The sequence below is a fragment of the Aptenodytes patagonicus genome, unplaced genomic scaffold (assembly GCF_965638725.1).
Source record: "Aptenodytes patagonicus unplaced genomic scaffold, bAptPat1.pri.cur scaffold_92, whole genome shotgun sequence".
Classification (NCBI taxonomy): domain Eukaryota; kingdom Metazoa; phylum Chordata; class Aves; order Sphenisciformes; family Spheniscidae; genus Aptenodytes; species Aptenodytes patagonicus.
This window is the reverse complement of record NW_027472039.1, coordinates 1-20,421: the sequence shown is the minus strand read 5'-3', so window position 1 is coordinate 20,421 and position 20,421 is coordinate 1. Positions and strand designations below refer to the sequence as shown.

Sequence of the window (20,421 nt, the reverse complement as noted above, 5' to 3'; positions counted from 1 at the left end):
CCCATAAGAACTGAGGGATTAAGGAACACTACGCACAGACACTTGGCTTGTTGGGGCATTTTGCATGTTAATGAGCCCTCTAGTGGCAAGATCCTGCAGGTCCTGGCAGATTGAACAAGCCTTTAGAGAAGTAAAATTCAGCAGCAAAACTCGGAGTTCCTGAGGGTGTTGGCAGGCCCCACTGATGCCCATCACTGGAGAGACCGTGTGGAGGGCATGACCAGAGAAGATTCCCGTCCCTGGGGACTGGTGAAGCAGAAAGTCAGAAGCACTGGTTACAGGTGGAAAAGCCCATGTGGAGGTGGCTCTGAAAGCCTTTGATGCATTTCCTCAATCAAGAGGGCAAAGGCCTGAGCCCTGTCCCCTGGGAAAGGGGATTCTTCCCTCATGGGAGTCTCGGGGCTTTTCCTGGGGGCAGTGAGAGGTGGGGGTGTGCAATGCTGAGTGCAGGACAGCGGTAGGACACCTCCCAGCCTCTGTGGAGGTGAGGAGGCCACAAGGCACTGGGAACATAAGGAACTGCTGTCCTCTCCTGGGCCCCCCTGGAAGAAGCAGCAGCCATAGCCGAGAGGACAAGGATCTCAGTTCTGTTGGGGGCTGTCCCAGCCCCACCAAGGCCCTTGCTTGTCCCCACCCCAGGCTGTCCTACACTCTCCTATACCTGTGCCTGCTTCCTTGAAACCTTTAACCACCCCCGTGCTTCCCTGCCTCACTCTGAGCCGGGATCTCCAAAGCTTTACTGGTGTCTCTTTATCCTCACTGGTTGTGTCTTCAAACACAAAGTTTTCTGAGGATGTGCCAGTGCCTGTGAGTTCCCAACAACTCACCCAGTTTCTTCCAAAGCCCTGCTAATGCTCCCCTAGCACCCAAGATGTCGTGGCCCCAAGGCTTGCTTGAATCTTCATGCCATATGCCAGCACTGACCTGCGCAGCCTCCTTCTTCTGCTGCCTCAACTTATAAGAAATCAACCTACTTCAATTCAGGATGACCCCCACCCTACACTTACCCATGCTATTTCAGGTCTCCTTCCTACCCTTAGCACACTTGTTGCTACACATATACCGCTCCCTCACCTGCACTCCCATGTGTCTCACAAATCCTTCCCTCTTCCCCTGCACTGACAGAACCTCATCCCAGGAGGTCTGGGCTTCCTCCAGGCTCACGGATGTTTCCTGAGCTCCGTCCCAGCGTGGGGACTGAAGGAGAAAAAGAGGGCAAGGTCCTTCCTGCCATATTCCCGGGACAAACATTCTCTGCGTCTCCTCTGCCAACAGCCATCAAGTGCCTTCCCTTTCTGGGCTCTGACATGGTTGTGAGGATTTGCTAAAGCCAGCAGCCATCACTTGGATTCTCACTGATGAGCCCCGACTCTCTCTCCCAGACCTCCACACGGGCAAGCACTGCTGCTCAAGGCCGCTTACGCTTCAGAAGAGGCCTTGAGCTTCCTGGATCTGCCTGGTGCTTACCAACTATCTTCCTGGCTCCCTCCAGCGCTCATGGTGAGCTTTCTTGTCCATAGCAGGGCCTTTATGACCCTCTTTTATGAAATCATTCTCCTTTTATGATCTTCTGTGCAGAAAGAGTAGTCACAGGAAGGCATCAAACACCCCAGAAGGGCTGCCAAGTGAAGTGCCAGTAAGAACCAGGTGAGCAACACCCACGGCTGTGGCTTCCTTGCAGGGAGTCCCTCCTCAGAAGGGGAGCCAGCCTCTGCCAGCCTGGGGAGGGAAATCAGCAGTGGCCATGCCACCTGGGAACACAAAGGGTGTCTTTTGCAAGACCGCCCTTCATCTGAACCGCTTTAGATCTGTACTTTGGGATTGGGTATCATGCTGTATATTGCAAATACTGATCTAATTGGCATTGCCCTAAGAGGCTGCCACAGCTGCCCACTGCTCCACTGCCGGTATTTATATTTAGGGACATTAATGCCTTTGTTGTTGTTGATGTTGTTGCAGATACTGGTATTCTTGGGGGAATCACACAAACTCTTGAAGGGTAATGGAAGGATTACCATCTTAGTGGCCCTCCGGTGAAGTGGCTCCTCTTTGCCAGTGTCTCACTGTCGTTGCCCAGGGTCTAAACCTGGGCAAGTATTCTGGGTGTGGTGTCAAAAGTGCTGAGCAGAGGGGGATAATCGCTTCTTCTGGCTGTGGTCCTGCTCAAAGAGCCCAGGATCCTCTGCAGGGTCATGTTTTGCCTAATGAAACTCAAGGATGCACGTTGTCTCCTTCCCGATGCTGCCCGACCTGCTGAGACTGGGCCAGACCTGCCGCTGCCTCCAGGAGGTGTGCGACAGCGAGGCCGCCTGGCGCCACATCTGCACCCCTCTCCCTCCTGCTGCCGCCAGCGCCCGGCCCTGCAAGAGGGCCGCCATCCTCAACTGTGAGTCCGCCCTTGCCAGTGGGGGGAGAGGATGGCACTTTGTCCCCCAGCCGGTGACGACGTCCCTGCGTTCCCCCCTCCAGACACCGAGGGGCTGTACCTCCAGAGCCTGGGCCGCTGCCGGCAGCGAGCGCTGATGGCCTCCAGGTTCCCAGCCCGTGCTCTCCACAGGGCCCTGCACTGGCAGGGCTGCTCTAATAAGACCAGATCCTGCGGTTGTCCATGGCCACGGCTCCAGGGAAGCAGCAGCCCCGATGTGAAGGTGGCAGAAAGGATCTGTCCGCTGAGGCAGCGAGGGGCAGCCCCAAGGTCCACAAGTGCTGCTCCTCCATGTGGCAGCTGGGCTCATGGCTCCTTGACCTCTCCTGTGTGCTGGGGCTGCACCCCCAGCTCCAGAGGAGATCTAAGAGATGGGAGCAGAGACAAATAATATTCTGCTGGATTCTTTATTGTCTTTACCGACACAGGGAGCCTGGCTCCATATGTACATGAGGTCTTTTGGGTCAGAAAACACTGCTAGAGGGGGAAGAATATTATTATTTAAGTAGAAGGAATACATGAAGAATAATAAACCAAGAGAAAAACAAGGCACATAGGAGCAAAAGAGCATCCGAGCTTTTCCTGAGGATGATGGACACCTTATTGATGCTGCAGTAGTCCGTGTTCACAGAGTTTGCGCAGGGCATCCTTGATCTCCTTGTTCCTCATGCTGTAGATGAGGGGGTTCACTGCTGGAGGCACCACCGAGTACAGAAACGACACCACCAGGTCCAGGGATGGGGAGGAGATGGAGGGGGGCTTCAGGTAGGCAAACATGGCAGTGCTGAGAAACAGGGAGACCACGGCCAGGTGAGGGAGGCACGTGGAAAAGGCTTTGTGCCGTCCCTGCTCAGAGGGGATCCTCAGCACGGCCCTGAAGATCTGCACATAGGACACCACAAGGAAAACAAAACACCCCAGATATAAACAGGCACAAACCACAATAAGCCCAACCTCCCTGAGGTAGGAGTCTGAGCAGGAGAGCTTGAGGATGTGGGGGATTTCACAGAAGAACTGGTCCAGTGCATTGCCTCGGCAGAGTGGGAGTGAAAATGTATTGGCCGTGTGCAGCAGAGCATAGAGAAACCCACTGCCCCAGGCAGCTGCTGCCATGTGGGCACAAGCTCTGCTGCCCAGCAGGGTCCCGTAGTGCAGGGGTTTGCAGATGGCAACGTAGCGGTCGTAGGCCATGACAGTGAGAAGAAAATACTCAGCTGAGATAAAAAAGACTAACAGAAAGACCTGTGCAGCACACCCTTGGTAGGAGATGGCCCTGGTGTCCCAGAGGGAATTGGCCATGGCTTTGGGCAGAGTGGTGGAGATGGAGCCCAGGTCGAGGAGGGAGAGGCTGAGGAGGAAGAAGTACATGGGGGTGTGGAGGCGGTGGTCGCAGGCTACGGCGGTGATGATGAGGCCGTTGCCCAGGAGGGCAGCCAGGTAGATGCCCAGGAAGAGCCGGAAGGTCAAGAGCTGCAGCTCCCGCGTGTCTGTGAATGCCAGGAGGAGGAACTCAGTGGTGGAGCTGCCGTTGGACATCTGCTGGTTCTGGGCATTCAAACTGCCAAAGGAGATAAACCAGAAAAATTCAGAGAAGCTTCTCTGAGCAAAACTTAATTCATTCATTGTGAAACACCCGTGTGCTTTTCTTGCCTGGGGGACTGTTCTGCAGCTCCGAGGCTTCAGCTCTGGTTTGTGCTGGCTGAGGGCGCTGCACAGAACAGTGCCCTCTACCCGTGGGCTCCTTAAGGGTCAGCCCTGCTTTACAGCAATGACACATGGAGGTAGCAACAGCCCAGATAATTTGGAGGGAGGGTTCCCGGGGAGGAGTTCCCTGGGCTGCGCCAGAGCGGAGGGTGAAAAGCTCAGAAGGATGCTTTCTTCCACAGAGGAGGGGGGGAGATGACGTGCAGCAAATGTGCCTCGTTACCCTGTGTTTTAGACTTCAGACACCCCCATCCCACTTGGGAGATGTTCTTGGAAAGGGTGAAATCCCCCCGTTGCCCCTTTGCTCTCAGTGTAAACCTCCGTCAGTGCTCACGTCCAGGAGGGCTGCTCTGTCCATCAGCCGGGTGCCCAGCTGCCCTGTGCTCGCACCGCTCTCAGCTGGAGGAGGACCACACACAGAGGTTGCTCTGAAGAAGAAACCGGACTGTACTGGGAGCAGAGGGGTCCTGTTCAACGTGGAGATTTAAAACCACCTCTCCTTGCCAGCAGAGCTATGCAGAGTGTGATGAAGAGGACAGGACAGGGATGCTGATTCGCATGGGCAGATCAGGTGCTCTCAGACATCACAGAGGTCCGACAGGAGAGCGATGCCCTTCTGGAGTGATGCTCACAGCCTCGCAGGACTCCCTGTCCAGCATAGTCAGGTGCCTTAAGGTGGTGTCTGCTAAGGGAAGCAGCGTCTCATTGCCCAACCACGGACTGCAGTGTCTCCAGCCTGGACAATTAAGAGAGGGCTTGGGCACCTTGGTCCCATGGAAACACCTCCAGGGCAGCGCCCTCCAGGGCAGCGTCAGAGCAGGCACTCAACACCCCCACCCCTTGCGCCACACCACCACTGTTCTGGCCAGGGACCCCAAGAGCAGGAAGAAGAGCAGCACAACCAGGTGGAGAAACAAAGAAAGACTCTGTGACTCTCCTCCTAAGGGAAGCAAGGAGAGGAGAGGTGGCCGGGCACTCGGCAAAGCCTTCTCCTTACCCAGCAGAGCGCAGCCCCTCCCAGTTAGCAAAATCCCAGGGCAGTCGCTCTCAGCCCCTTTGCTCTGCAGAGGCAAGTGGCCACGTGTCAGGAGAGATGCACCTCTGCCGTGCTAGAGCTCTGGCTGCAGAGGAGGCAACTCCTGCCCTGGACCACGCAGCCTTGAGGGCAGAGGCTCTGCTGGGTGGGAGACGAGACCAGGGCTCTGGCTCAGAGGAAGGCGTCTGCATTGGAGGGGATGACAGGCAGCTTTCCAAATTCTCCCTCCCGTGACATTTCTGGTTGGAGCTGCGTAGAGCTCTCTGCCCATGTGTCTGCTGCCTGGAGCTATCCCTGCCGCGAACTGTTCCTCTGCCCTCAATGTTTCCCCTGTCTGGGATCACAGACCCCATCAGCAACTACTGTCGGCTCAGCTCTGACCTGAAGAAACCTCCCCGTTTCAGGCACTCTCTAGAGGTTCTCCCCGTTTGCAGGCAGTAAGGAGCAGGTCAGACAAACCCCGATGAGGGCAACAAAGGTGATGCTGGTGCTCTCCGCAGGTAGAGGAGTGGATGAAAGCAGTTTACTTGGCTCCTACCACACCCACTGATCCCTCAGTGTAGCGGCTCAGGACTCTCAGTCTCCCTCTCCAAACATAGCAGCGCCTTTTCCCTGAAAGAGCAGGAAACTGAGAGCATAGACTCCGGAAAGCTCTTCACCTTTAAGGCATCCCCTGCCTTGATCTTCCTCTGGAAAAGTCCCCTCTGAAATGCCCTGGGCAGCTCTGGGTGCACACCCTGGCTTCACCCCTTCACGCTTGTCTAACATGAGCCCCTGGACTGGGAGTCCTCCCGACGGATCCTGTAGGCTACGATAGCTGTAGGAGACCCTGCCAGGAACCGCAGCTGCATTGCCCTGCACCAAGAGACTTACCGTGTCAAGGGCTGTAACGATTTCTTCCTTTGAGCTCTCCTCTGTCCTCCCACTCCAGGCTGCTTTCAATCTCTCTCTGCCCTACTCCTTTCCTCTGAGCCCTGCCACGCTTTGCAGAGGAGTTGTTCCTTGGCAGAGCCGTCTCTCTGCAGTGCTGCCTGCTTACCCTGAGCTCCCTCCATCCCAGGAGCCTGTCTCAGCCCAGGAGGACAGGACCTGCCCAAGACGTCACTTTCTCTGCCCCCCACCCCACGCTGCGCTCCCGCCAGCTGTCCCTGGGGCTCTCCAGGATCCCATGTGGAAAGAGACTGAAGTAATCACCGATGTGGCCTGTCTCACCTCTGCAGAGACATTTCTTCCCAGCACTGTCCTTTCTCCTCTCAGAGACACCGTGAGGTCTGACAATCACCCTGCCTTGTCCCGTCATTAGGCAGGGCACCTGGACACTGACAGGGAGGGATCTCCTTTACCCCTGCTGAGGGAGGGGAATCACCTGAGTCAATGGAGGCATCTCATCCTGGATGTGTAGTCCTGGGGCTGGAAGGGACCTCAGCTCCCTCCCATGCCTGCCACAAACCCACAGCAGGTGAGATTCCTCTTGCTTCCGCAACGGTGTCTGTTCAAAATAGGCACCTGCACTCCTTTTCTATGGTCCCATGGTCATTGGTGGAGATGGAGAGCAGGAGTTCACACACAAACACCTGGTGACACTGGAGGTGCCAGAGGTAGTCCACGAGAGTGGAGCAGGACTGAGAGATTGGGAAACACCTGGGGGCATCACCCTGCAGCCTGGTGAGGATGCCAGCTGAAACGACGGCAGATGCCCCCATGTAGGACATCACCACCTGTCCCTCCTCACGCTCTTCAGGGCCGCCTAAGGAGGTGTTCAGCTGACCAAATGGAGTCATGTGCCCGAGGGAGAGTGAAGGCTTTCTCTTTCTCCCCTCCCTTAGCTGTATTTACTGGCTGTCCCTTGTCTGTAACAATAGCTGTCTCACACGTCCCCACGCAGCCTAACCGAATTCAGGGCAGCCGCTCAGCTAATGGCCACATACAGGCCTGTAGTGCTGTGTGAGACGCCGAGGCTCTCCAGACATCCATAGCCCCGTACTAGCTACTCTGAGGAACATTAACTCTATCCCAGCCAAAACCAGCACACCAGGGTGCCCCTTCGCTGATGTCGGGGAGCGCTCCATGTCTTCCTGACTACAGCAGCCAGTCAAACACAGGCGGTACAGTCAGGGCAACAGGTTCCTTCTCCTGCTGCAGGCTGCACAGAGCAGGTACACAGGGCTGCTGGACTGGGACCCCCAGGCGTCCCCGCCTCATTTTTCAGCCGCACCTTCTACTCCCCCTTTTCCCCTTCTATCCTGACGCTCTACTTTCCGAGCTTTTGGCTGGCACGTTTTCCCTTTATATTCTCACCAGTTTCACCCCAGGCCAACTAGGTTTCTCCTTTCACGGCCTGCCATCTCCAACAGCTTCTCACTTTCTAAAGCGGTGAGTTGCACCTCAAGCCAGGGTTGATGAAGACAGAAGTGAATGAGAGCTTCTGTAAGCAATGAGACGGCAGACACCATCAAAAAATATCTATTGTCTCCACTGCCCACCTTAGAAACCTCGAGAAATCTCTAAAGGCACAAATAAGGAGCAGCTTAGAAGCTGTTCACATCAGTCGGGCAGGTTTGGATCCCAGTCAGATCCACGTGTTTAGAGAAGACTTTTCTGAATGACTCCTCAAGTTCTCCGTCTCTCAGGCTGTGGGTGAGGGCCTTGATTAAAGATGTTAAGGCAGCATAGAGAGACTATTTCTTTCAGGCTTCCTCTTCTGACAGTATCTGGTACGCGCTACACACTGTAAGAGTCCCATCGACAACTGTATCCCCAAGCAGGGATTGGAGGAGAGGAGCAGGCGTAAACATCTTCTGCTTCCTGCTGACCGAGCGCTCTGGGTCTGCAGCGCTGCCCTGGCCATGTGGGAGGTGATGATCTCTGTGCCTTGGGCTTTGTGGAGTGTCTTGACGGAGCTGCTCAGCGTGCTCCAGGACCAGCGGCTGCGCAAGGTGTTCAGCTGTGCCGCGGAGGACGCCTGCATCTATCCCTTGGCTGTGAGTGACCTTCAGGGCTGTGCCTGCCTCCCCAGGGAAACAGGCACGGCCCCCTCCCCTTCCGTCTGCCTCCAAATGGCCACCTCCTCCAGTACATATGGACACAGCCCCGGAGGGTCAGCAGGGACCTGCCCAGCACCAGCCAGACCCCGTGCCAGACACTTGGGGCCGCCCTGTGCTGTTTTGGCCCCGGTGAAAAAACACAAAGCCTGCCCCTGCCCGGGCAGCACCCTGCTTCCCCCCTGCCTGCATCCCCCTGCCTGCATCCCCCTGCCTGCATCCCCCTGCCCTGCTCTGCAGCCTGGAAACCCGGGGCAGGGGCAGAGAAAGGAGCAGAAGCCCGAGTCAGGCCAGTTGCTGGGCCTGGGGCAGAGGCACGGCCTCTGCGCAGGCTGAGGGGGCTTCAAGTCTGGGGAGAGGAGACACTTACCACCGCCCACGTGTCGTGCCCCCTTTGTGCCAGCGCGGTGGAGGGAGCCCTGCGGGCTCTGCTGGTCTCTCACTGCTGTCTTTGTTTTAGCTGCTGCTCTGCGCCGACGTTGGAACAGAGGAGTTTGCTGCCCTGTACAAAGCCCAGAGGTACCTGAGGCATCCAAGCCCGGTGATGCTCTCGCTGGTGCTGAGGGGCCTCATCACGCTTTCAAAGACACCCGAGACGGTGAGCAGGGGGTAGTCAAGCGGAGCCATGTTGGCAGCCGGGGCCTGGGGCAGGGGGTAATGTGGTGGCTTGGCCTTGGCTGGGAGGCAGGAGGCGGGGTGAGGGCTCCAATCACCCTCCCTGCTATGGAGGGGCCTGGTGGGTGCCTGGGGAGCCCTCCAGGCACAGAGGCTTGCCAATCCACCTGCCCCCTTCAGGCCGGTCGGTTTCAGGGGGTGGCTGAGCAGGGGACACTGCTCTCCTGCACTCCCTTCCCTTCCTCAGGCTCTCCCCGCATCCCCATCAGTGGCCACTGCCTGCCAGGAGGCTGCTGCAGTGACTCCTGGGCCACCTGCTGGGAAGCCGGGCAGGAGGCTGGTGCTCAGCAGCTGGCGCGTTTTTGCCAGGGTGCTCGTTCCCTGCTTCACAATAAGGAAACTGTGTGTTTCGTACAGGCAAGAAAAATACCGGTCCTGCTGCCAGACATCATGGAGACCCTGCAGGATGCCAACGCTGATGTCAAGATGAAGGCCCTGGTACTGCTCAGGAACATGATGGGTCACATGAAGAGGGAGGAGGCCAGCGTCATCGCTCTGCAGCTGGCGGAGAAGCTCCTGCCCCTCTTTGATGATGTAAGGCTGCTGTGGGAGCCTCAGCCCTACAGATGGGCACCCTGCAAAGACAGCTGCCCTTCAGCCCAGCCCTGTGGGCAGCACTTGGGCAGGGTTCCCCTCCTCACTCCTCTTGCATGGCCTTTCAGGGCTTTGGGGCTCTTCAGCCGCAGCTGCAGATCTGGCCCACAGCCCCTGTGTTCAGGATCCGACCCCAGAGCAGCCCCCCTCACATCAGACACGCTGATGCCCTTGCTCACTGTGGGCAGGGAGCGGCTGTTGCTGAAGTCCCCCTGTCCTCCTCACCACCAGGTGTCCAGCCAGGTGCGGGAGCTCTCCATCAGCTTCTTCGAAGGCGTGATGAAGACTGTGGTGGGGAGAAACGTGAAAAAGATGAAGAAGAAAGTGCAGAGGGTCCTGCTCCCGCTCTTTCTCCACATGAACGACCAGATCGAGAGCGTGGCGAAGGTGAGTGACCAGCGACCCACTGGAGACGCCGGGAAGGGTGTGCCGACGCTGGCCTGGCATAAGGGGCGAGGGCTGCTGGACGTCAGAGTCTGGGAATGTGTGTCACCCCAGGGTCCCACTGCTCCCCTCCTTCCCTGCCCTGGGCCCACCGCTGCCTTCCTCCTTCCCCCCTGCTGCCTGCTGCCGAGGTGGATGGGGAGCGGGGGTCCCCTCCCAGCCCCGCTCTCCCCACTCAGCCCTCCTCCAGCACAGCCCAGAGGAAGGCTCCCTGCAGACCCAGCACGAGCAGGGCCGGGGAACCTGGCACAGGCATTTCCCAGACCTGCCCTGCCTGGTCCAGCAGGGCTCAGCAGCAGCCCCACGGCCAGCGAGCACACGAGTCCCTACGGGCTTCCCAGCTGTCCCTGCAGGTGTGGGAGGCCAGGGCTTTGAGCCCCAATCCCTGTCCCCCAGGGCTGTGCCCCAGAGACCCCCAAATGTTTGGGCCAGGGCATGTCCCAGCTCCCTGAGGGCAGGATCGCTGCAGAAACAGAGCCCTGCTCACCCCGATGCCCTTTCAGGGGGCCAGTGAACTTGGCCTCTGCAGAGGGGTGCAGCACTTAGAAGGGGTGGAGAGCCAGCTTGTTCCCCAGCCTGGGGCAGGGAGAATGGTGGGAAGGGAGGTGCAGCCAGAAGGGGACTGGCCCTGCATCCCGGGATCAATGCTCTGCTCACCCGGAGCCTGGGTGTGGAGGAGCTGGGGCAGCCCCGGCTGGGGAGCCAAGCGTCCTGCTGGGGGATGCTCCTGGGACGTGCTGCTGGCTCCATCCTGCCCCAGTGTCTCTGGGGCTCCAGCCCTCGCTGCCTACAGCTGTGGGCCCACACCTCCTTTGCCCTTCGGCCTGCCCCCATCCCTGGCAGCAGCTCAGCAGCTCTTGAGGATCTCTGTTCTGTTGGCCGGCAGCAGGAGATACCTGAGGTGGTGGCTGCCCCGTGTCCCTGCCCTGGGCACTGAACCCAGTTCAGACTCTGTCCCCTGCTGCCTCTTCCCGTAAGGGGCTGGGAACAGCTCGGAGCCTGGCCAAGAGGAGGAGGATGCCAGGGCTGCTTCCCTGGGCTGTGGTGCCATCTCCCAGCCTCTGCTTCTCTGCAGGCCTCTGGGAACACCCTCCTCGCCTGTGCAAAGTTCCTGGGATGGAGGAAGCTCAGCTACCTGGCCGAGACGCGTCAGACACACCTGATTGGAGAGTGCTTGGTGAGGACAACCCCCAAGCCCCACGGCCGGGCCCCACGTGCCCGTGGGGAGGGCTGTGCAGCTGTGCCTCGCCTGCCCTGCTCCAGCCTGGAGCCCAGAGCCTGGAGCTGCATCCTCCTTCCTTGCCCTCAAGCACGCAGCCCCCAAGGGCTCTTCTCCAGGCCCTTCTCCCCTCCCTGCCCCCAGGGTGCTGAACAAGACCCTGGCACATGTAAGCCCTGGCAGTGGGACAGAGGGGTCTCAGCACCCCCAGGCCCCCTGTGCCTGCGGCTCGCTCTGAACCTCAGCCCCACAGGGCTCCTGCCTGGGAGGGAGGAAGGGAGGGCACTGGTAGGAGGGACTGGTCCGGATGGCTGGGGAGGGTCTGTATGAGCCACGTGCCCTTGTGCTCTCTCCAGCTACTGCACAACAGGAGCAGGGTGGAAGAATATCTGTGTCAGAGCCTGCCGTACCTGAAGAACGCTCAGGCCACCCTGCGAGTGGCGGCCATCAGGTTCATCGGTGAGCCCCAGCCCCTGGGGTCCCTCTTCTGGCAGCCTGGCCCCGGTCCCCTCCACTGCACCGGCAGCAAGGGACAGCCCTGTGGCTGCCAGAGCCCCGGCTGCCCCGTGCAGGGCCCGCCACGCAGGTGGGCTCGCTGGGAGCCTTGCTCAGTCCCACCGCCCCCGCGTACTGTCCTTCCCTGGGGTCCGCCCTGCTGAGGGGGAGGAGGGGGTGCAGCCAGTCTGGCAGGGCCGGGGGCCGTGCTGCTGGGAGCGTGCTGGGGAGCAGGAGGTCTGACAGGAGCTCTGTGCCTAGGGCTTGCCGCACGGCACCTGAGGAACCGAAGCTTGGAGAAGCTCTTGGATATCTGCAACGGTGAGTAGGGGCGGTGCTGTGCTGGCCGGGGCTGGCGGGGCAGGGGACAGAGCCGGGGCAGGGTGCTGCCCTGCCTGGCCCCGCGCCAGGGCAACGCTCCAGGGGCAGAGGAACGTGTCAGGGGCACATGGGGCATTCCTGAGCAGCAGCTTCCAGCTGGTCTGTTTGTCCCACCTGCTCCTCCTGGCCAGGGCAAGAGATGGGTGGGGCTGGCATGGGCTGGAGGGGACTCCTGGGGTTCTCTGCAGGCAGTGGGGGTTCACGTCCGCTTCGCTTCCTTTCGTTGCAGCCCTCCTGCCCTTGGGGAAGGACACGGAACTCTCGGTCAGCTCCCTGGCAGTTCAGACCCTCTTCATCCTGACAAGAGATGTGCCAACATCAGGATGGAGCCTGCGATCGCTGTGCTGCTGGCCCTGCCGAGCCTTTGAGAGATTACGTTCTCCTCTCAAAAATGGCCGTATTTGAATATTTTCTTTTTAAATAAAGCTGGAACAAGCAGCCCCGTCCCATGGTGTCCTTCCCATGGGGACCACCCTGAGGGTGCTGAGCAGACAGCGTCCTTCCTGGCCTCTGCCGCTGCCTGCAGGACAGCACACCCGGACCCAGGGTGTCCTTGCAGCCAAGCCCCAGCTGCCCCGCTAGACCACAAAGCCCGGAGGGGAGGAGGGGAGAAGCTTTAGCCCAACCTGCCCCTCCTGAGACATCCCAGGGCACGAAAAGGCACCCGTGCTCTGCCAAGCTGGCGAGTCGTCACTTGTCCCGGCATCAAACTCCTCTCTTGTACTGGGAGCTGGGCTGGTTTGGGCTGGGATGGAGTTAATTTCCCTCGTAGTAGCTGCTACGGGGCTCTGGGTTGGATTTGTGCTGGAAACGGTGTTGATAACACAGGGGTGTTTTCGTCCCTGCTGAGCAGTGCCTACACTGAGTCAAGGCCCTTTCTGCTTCCCACCCCGCCCCACCAGCGAGCAGCCTGGGGGTGCACGAGAAGCTGGGAGGGGACACAGCCGGGACAGCTGACCCCGGCTGACCCAAGGGATATTCCACACCATATGACGTCACGCTCAGCAATAAAACTGGGGGGGAGGTTGGCGGGGGGGCCGCTGGCCGGGCATCGGTCACTTGGTGGTGAGCAACGGTTTTCATTTGCATCACTTGTCTTTCCTGGGTTTTATGTCTCTCTCTTTGTCATCTTCCTTTTCATTATTATTATTATTATTATTATTATTATTATTATTATTACTTTAGTTCATGTCAATTATTAAACTTTTTATCTCGCGCGTTTTCTCTCTCTTACCCTTCCGATTCCCTCCCCCCATCCCGCCGGGGGGAGTGAGCGAGCGGCCGTGTGGTGCTCGGTTACCGGCCGGGGTTACACCACGACAGTCCTTTCTCCACCCCCTCTTCCGTGCCGATGTCATACCCACATCTTCAATGTCTACTACATTGCTTCCAAGACAATGTCGGAGGAGTTGGTGTTTTAACGAGTCTGTTCTCCTTTTGTTCTCAATGTTTTGGGAGTTAAGCTCATGGTACCATTGGGTTCCACTGGACCAGATGTTCTGGATTTCAAAGGTCTCCTCTTGGTGTCCAATGGCAGGGGAGATGGTCCATGAGCTCCCCTTCTCTCCTCAGGTTTTTTCATGTACGACAGGACTCAGGGTACTCGGCCCCCCGAGCTCGAAGACGGGGACGGCGAGCAGGATGAACCCCCCGTAATCCAGGAGGAAGCAGTCAATGACCTGCTATGCCACCTGGACGCTCACAAGTCTATGGGGCCGGATGGGATCCACCCGAGAGTGCTGAGGGAGCTGGCGGAGTTGCTCGCCAAGCCGCTCTCCATCATTTATCAGCAGTCCTGGTTAACGGGGGAGGTCCCGGAAGACTGGAGGCTTGCCAATGTGACGCCCATCCACAAGAAGGGCCGGAAGGAGGATCCGGGGAACTACAGGCCTGTCAGCCTGACCTCGGTGCCGGGGAAGATTATGGAGCGGCTCATCTTGAGGGCGCTCACAAGGCATGAGCGGGACAACCAGGGGATCTGGCCTAGCCAGCACGGATTCATGAGAGGCAGGTCCTGCTTGACCAACCTGATCTCCTTCTATGACCAGGTGACCCGCCTAGTGGATGAGGGAAAGGCTGTGGATGTGGTCTACCTGGACTTCAGCAAGGCCTTTGACACTGTCTCCCACAGCATTCTCCTAGAGAAGCTGGCGGCTCACGGCTTAGACAGGTGGACTCTGCGCTGGGTCAAAAACTGGCTGGACGGCCGGGCCCAGAGAGTTGTGGTGAATGGAGTTACATCCAGTTGGCGGCCGGTCACGAGCGGTGTTCCCCAGGGCTCAGTACTGGGGCCGGTCTTGTTTAATATCTTTATTGATGATCTGGACGAGGGGATTGAGTGCACCCTCAGTAAGTTTGCAGACGACACCAAGTTGGGCTGGAGTGTTGATCTGCTCGAGGGTAGGAAGGCTCTGCAGAGGGACCTGGACAGGCTGGATCGATGGGCCCAGGCCAACTGTATGAGGTTTAACAAGGACAAGTGCCGGGTCCTGCACTTGGGCCACAACAACCCCATGCAGCGCTACAGGCTTGGGGAAGAGTGGCTGGAAAGCTGCCCAGCAGAGAAGGACCTGGGGGTGCTGGTCAACAGCCGGCTGAACATGAGCCGGCAGTGTGCCCAGGCGGCCAAGAAGGCCAATGGCATCCTGGCCTGTATCAGAAATAGTGTGGCCAGCAGGAGTAGGGAAGTGATCGTGCCCCTGTACTCGGCACTGTTGAGGCCGCACCTCGAATACTGTGTTCAGTTTTGGGCCCCTCACTACAAGAAGGACGTTGAGGTGCTGGAGCGTGTCCAGAGAAGGGCAACGAGGCTGGTGAGGGGTCTGGAGAACAAGTCTGATGAGGAGCGGCTGAGGGAACTGGGACTGTTCAGCCTGGAGAAAAGGAGGCTGAGGGGAGACCTCATCGCTCTCTACAACTACCTGACAGGAGGTTGTAGCGAGGTGGGTGTTGGTCTTTTCTCCGAAGTAACAAGCGATAGGACGAGAGGAAATGGCCTCAAGTTGCGGCAGGGGAGGTTTAGATTGGATGTAAGGAAAAATGTCTTTCCTGAAAGAGTGGTGAAACATTGGCACAGGCTGCCCAGGGAAGTGGTGGAGTCCCCATCCCTGGAGGTATTTAAAAGACGTGTAGATGAGGCGCTTAGGGACATGGTTTAGTGGGCATGGTGGTGTTGGGTTGACGGTTGGACTCGATGATCTTAGAGGTCTTTTCCAACCTCAATGATTCTATGATTCTATGATTCTATGATTCTAAGACCTTCAGGAGAGACCGACAGGGAAGATGAGAAGTGGGGGATGCCTTGTGTGATGTCAGGGCAGCTCAGATATATGAGGGTCTCTGTGGGACACGTAACAGGTCAGATGGCGGCTTGTGTGGGGGTCACCTTCTGAATGGGCCACCCAGTCTTCTGCTCACCTGGATCTGGTACTCCCAAAGGAGGAAGAGGTGGTCCGGGATGTGAAGACCAGTGTCAGCCTTGGCTGTAGTGACCATGAAACAGTGGTCTCCCAGATCCCCAGGGACATGGGGAAGGAGAGTAGCCGCAAGCAGACCCTGGACATCAGGGCATGAGAACTTGACCTGCTGAGGGCACTGGCAGGTGGGGACCCATGGGGGCAGTGTCAGGGCCCTGAGAGCATCCATAGGCCTTCATGGCCCTGAGCAGCATCACCTGGGGCCTCCACCTGCCTCTCTGTCCAGGGGCCCAGGAGACCATTGAAGCAAGGTCTGAGTTTCAGCCCCACCTTGATCTATGCTGTAGGTGTACGGGGTCTCCAGACACAGCCACAGACACAGCCTTGCCTGTCCATGCACCTTGTTGATTCGGACTTGCACAGTCACTCCCCAGCTTGATTCTTTATTGGGTGTACAATGGAATGACACCGTGGCCCTCCAGGTGCCAGACCCCGGCTGATTCTCAGAGGCCTAGGGCCGTTCTGCTTCCTTTCTTCCCATCACTTGCTCAGCTTTTGGGAGGAGAGCAAGGAAAAGCTCAAGGAGGTTTCTGGGTGCCAATGACTGAAAGGGGGGAGCAGAGCCATGAAATGTGAAATGATCTAAGGCTCTGCTAGTTCAAAATTGTTATCTTCTGCTCCTTTCTCGGAGGCCTTAAATCTTCTGCAGGAACCTGGAAGCGCTGAGATCCCTCCACCTCCCTCTCTTTTAGCAGTGAAGTTGACAGTACCCAAGTCAGAGGTTTTGTTTCAATTCTGCTTCCAGCCTAAAGCCCCCCATGGTCTGGAGATATGCCAGGAAACTTGCAGGAGTAGCCCGCTCCTCTGGACAAAGAGGTGGATGTTCCCAGGAATCTCTGGAGGAATGGTGTCCCGATAGCTGTGTGCACGGAGCTGGTCAAATGCCTGTCTCCTTTGTTTAATGGGGGCTTAGATGCCTGGTTCATGTGCAAACTCTCTCTGTGGATGCTGACATGGACTGAGTGACCTGGTCTGACCTCAGAGCTGGCCCTGCTTGGAGCTGGCCATTGGACTACAGACCACCTGAGCTCCCTCCCTCCCTGAATTGTCCTATGAGCACATGATGTGGAGACCCTCACCTCCAGCTTTGTCTCTTCTTGTACGGTGTGTGGCAAGGCACAGGCTCCTGGAAGGGCTGGTGGGAAAGAGGCTTCTGGGGGTCTCTTGTCCAGCCTCCAGGCTGGCTGTGACTTTGTGGAGCAAAGAAGAGCTCCAAAGGTGGAGATCACAGCAACGCTCCTCTAGTCCATTTTATTTTCCGAAGGCTCAGCCTAAAGCTCCCAAGAGGCCGTTTGTGGCTGTTGCCTCTGCCATATCATTGGCCACTGCAGAAGAGAGCTTGGCTCCGTCATCGCTCCAGGTAGGTGTAGGCTCCTACTAGGTTGCCCCATGCCTCCTTCAGCAGCCTAGAGAGGCCCAGTTCCCTCAGACTCTCCTCACAGCTCGTGCTTTAGGCCCCCAGCTCCATCTTGGCAGACCTCCTCTGGACCCTCTCCAGTTTCTCCACTTTCCTTTTGGAATCTGAGGCCCACTGGTTTGTATGGCATCGTCCTGGTGCCCAGGCCCTTCTCCTCAGGGCACTCCTTAGCCAGACAGGTCTCCACCCATCCTGCTGCATAAACCTTTTGTGCAGCATGTGGGCTGAGATCAAAAACAGGCCCCAGCTGTTATTGCTGAGCGTGTCGTCATACGGTATGGAATATCCCTCTGGTCAGTCGGGGTCAGCTGTCCTGCCTGTGGCCGCCCACCAACTTCTTGCCCACCCCCAGCCTACTCGCTGGGAGGGAGCAGAGTGAGACACAGAGGAGGCCTTGACGCTGTGCAGACACTGCTCAGCAATGGCCAAAACGCTGCTGTGTCATCAACACTGGTTTAGGCACAAACGCAAACCACAGCACCACAGGGGCTGCTACGAAGGACGTGAACCCCATCCCAGCCAGACCCAGGACACTTGAACTGGGGCTCCAGAAATGGACACAGTAGTGTACCGGTGGCCGAACAAGGGATGAGCAGGGGCAGACAATCCCTTCCCCCACTCTTCTGGCGAGGCTCCTCTTTACACACCCCAGGACACTGCTGGCCGCCTTTGCCACCACGTCACGCTCCTGGATTTTGTTTTGCCGTCTGTTCCCCAGCACCACCAGGGCCTTTTCCGCAGAGCTGCTCCCCAGCCAGGCAGGCCCCTTCCCCTGCCACTGCAGGGTGTCACTCTACCTCCCCCAGGCGCAGGACCTGGCCTTTGTCCTTTGTCTTTGCCATGAAGTTCCTGACAGGACAGTCCTCCCGCCTGCCAGGTTTCCCTGAAAGGCATCCCGAAGGCACAGGAATGGTCCTCCCAAGTGAGTATCATTGAAAAATGTGGTGAGAGCTGCCTCCTCCGGGTCATGGACACAGGTGTGAAACTGCACAGGGCTCAGGAGAGTCCCCTGTGCCGCCTCACCAAACCCCAGTATGTCCCCTGGCCTCCAGTAGAGGATGGCCCCTTCACCACTGCCCTCTCAGCCTCATCATCCAACTGGTGCTTTGCTCCTCTGATTGTCTATCCGTCCAGACCGTAACGGCCTCACTTGGGTACAAGAATATTGAGGGAGACCATGCCAAAAGTCTTGCTGAAGTGGAGGTAAACGACATCACCTGGTGTCCCCTCATGCACAAATGCAGCTCCTTCATCGTGAAGGCAGCCAGGTTGGCGAGGCATGGTTGACCCTTGGTCAGTCCAGGACGATGCTCTTCTCTTTTAGGTGCCCAGGGATGTCACCCAAGGGCACTCCTTCAATGGCTCCCTCCTCACCAAAGTGAGCTTGTACAGCCTGGGGTTCCCTGGGTTCCACTGTGGTCCGCTTGCAAAGATGAGTGCAACACTTGCTTCTCCTAACTCACAAGAGACCTCCTCCAATCCCAGGACCTTTCAAAAGGGATATTCCACAGAAAGATCCATCTTGCCCTGTAACTTCATGTCCACTGTTGTTCCTGTGATACGGTGTGTTTAGTTTCTCTAATCTTTCTTATCATTCCACCTGTCCTGATACAACGACCATTTCTAAGGTCATCTCTGCAGGTGCAGACTCTCTAGACAAAGGCCCCTTCCATTATTCTCTCATTTTCTCCTACCCTTTTTCTTTGTTCGCTCAGATAACTCTCACCTACCCAGGTGCTGCTTTGAGCTTCAGGAAGTCAAAAGCTTGCCTCTCTTTCCGTTCTGTAATTGTCTCTTCAGCCAAGTCTTTAATTATGTTCATATCTAACTTTTTTGTATCTACCTAAAACATTTCTCCTGAGATTATCCCTTGTGGAAAGGCAACCTCGTTAGAGACAGCTTGTGCTTAGCGTGTGGTTGAGGAGGGTGTTTTACTGTTTAGCAAACTTTATCATGCTTTGCTTGTCTTTGCTTGCAAATAGGAAGAAATCTTCTGTGGCCTGTGTGCAGCCAGTTCTCGAAGGAGAGCAGGAGGGAGCTGGTGCAACGGAGCTGTAACATTCAGCTCCAGAGTTCAGTGAAGTCTGATGTAAGGCAAACTGATGCAAGTCCCGGGGGGGCCAATGAGAACAATGGTGGGGTTGGGGAGGTGAGGAGCGAGGTTGTCCATCCGGCGTCAGACCTCAAAGGACGGCTGTTCCTACCTGCCCAGGCCTCCTGAGGAGACACTCTGCATCAATATCAATTGGAGAATGCTTCTATCACCTCTTCTCTACAATGAAAAGAAATAAAATATCAAACTTAAATTTAAAAAATATTTTTTATTAGGTGCCCTTTGAAATCTTCCTCTTTCACTGCACTATGAAATGACTCCAATGAGCTGTACAAGCCTGGAAGACCTGAAGAAAACTACAGGAAGAGAAAGAGCTCGTTAAGGCTCTCTGTCTTTTAATGAGACCCATGGAGTATTTGGTGCCGAGTCCTTGAACCTCTCATGATGAGAGGAGACTGAAGAAACCTCTCCAGAAGTCCAAGTCAGAAGCAAAGGAGTACTGAAGTATGACTGGGTCCCCCTGAGGACCATTCCTGACAAAGCCTCCCCATGGACTCGTTAGAGCAGGTAATTGGAGGCTGTGATTGCAGGTAGGCAAAGGCACTGTGCAGGCAGCTGTGATGCTGAGAGAAGCCTTGGTTGTATTCAGAAAGCAGAAAGGCCAAGCCCTGACCCCCAGGCCCTGAGAAGGCCGACCCTGTCCCTCACGCGTGGCTCAGGGCTCTTCCTGGGGGCAGTGGGATGTGAGGGTGAGCAATGCCAAGTGTAGAAAAACTGTACAACCCCTCCCGGCCTCCCCAAGCAGGGGAAAGGAAGAAATGCAGTCCAGAGCCTCAAGAGAAAGTTCCTCCTTGTAGGCCTCGGTGGTAGAGGCAACTGCCATAGCCAAGGGGACAAAGACCTCGGTTTTGATGGGCCTTTCAGCCTTGCCAGAGGCCGGGGCCGTCTCTACTGCAGGCTGTCCTACACTGTCCCATGCCTGCACCTCTTTCCCTTCAGGCTGCTGACACCCTTCTTGCTTTCCCACCTACCTCTCAGCCCAGCGTTTCTGTGTCTTCACTGATGTCTCTCCAGCCATTGTTGGCTTTTCCTTGAAAGACAAAAGCCATGGGCTGATCCCGACGCCCTCTGGGTGACCTCTTGCACCACAAGGCTACCCTCAGAGTGAGATTTCTTTTTCCTCACCTCCAGTCTGAAGCTTCCAAGCTGCAATTTCTGGAGGTTTCCTTCTCTTCCCACTACCCAGAAAAGCTCCATTATCTCAGAAACCACCCTTCAAATAGTTCCAGGCTACTGCTATAGAGTCCTGAGCCTCTACTTCACCAGGCTAAAGAACCCCAGGTCCCTCTGCCTCTCCACAGAGGCCTCAAACCACATCCTGGCAGATGCCCTTTGGGGCCGCTCCAGTTCTTCCCCATTCCTCCAGACCAGGGAGGCCTTGGTTTTCCATTTCTAGTATCC

At 57.1% G+C, this 20,421-nt stretch overlaps 1 protein-coding gene and 1 long non-coding RNA gene across 2 annotated transcripts; both read left to right on the top strand.

Moving 5' to 3' along the window:
• Positions 1-2,217: 2,217 nt before the first annotated feature.
• LOC143173515 (maestro heat-like repeat-containing protein family member 7) lies at positions 2,218-10,433 on the top strand. Its single transcript, XM_076363778.1, has 5 exons — positions 2,218-2,289; positions 8,667-8,804; positions 9,239-9,415; positions 9,707-9,899; positions 10,423-10,433. Exons 1-5 carry the CDS (start codon positions 2,218-2,220, stop codon positions 10,431-10,433), a joined length of 591 nt encoding a protein of 196 aa, XP_076219893.1.
• Positions 10,434-11,893: 1,460 nt separating this feature from the next.
• Positions 11,894-12,452, top strand: LOC143173511 (uncharacterized). Its single transcript, XR_012997577.1, has 2 exons — positions 11,894-11,954; positions 12,244-12,452. It is a non-coding gene; the product is annotated as an uncharacterized LOC143173511 (long non-coding RNA).
• The last annotated feature ends 7,969 nt before the right edge of the window (positions 12,453-20,421 follow it).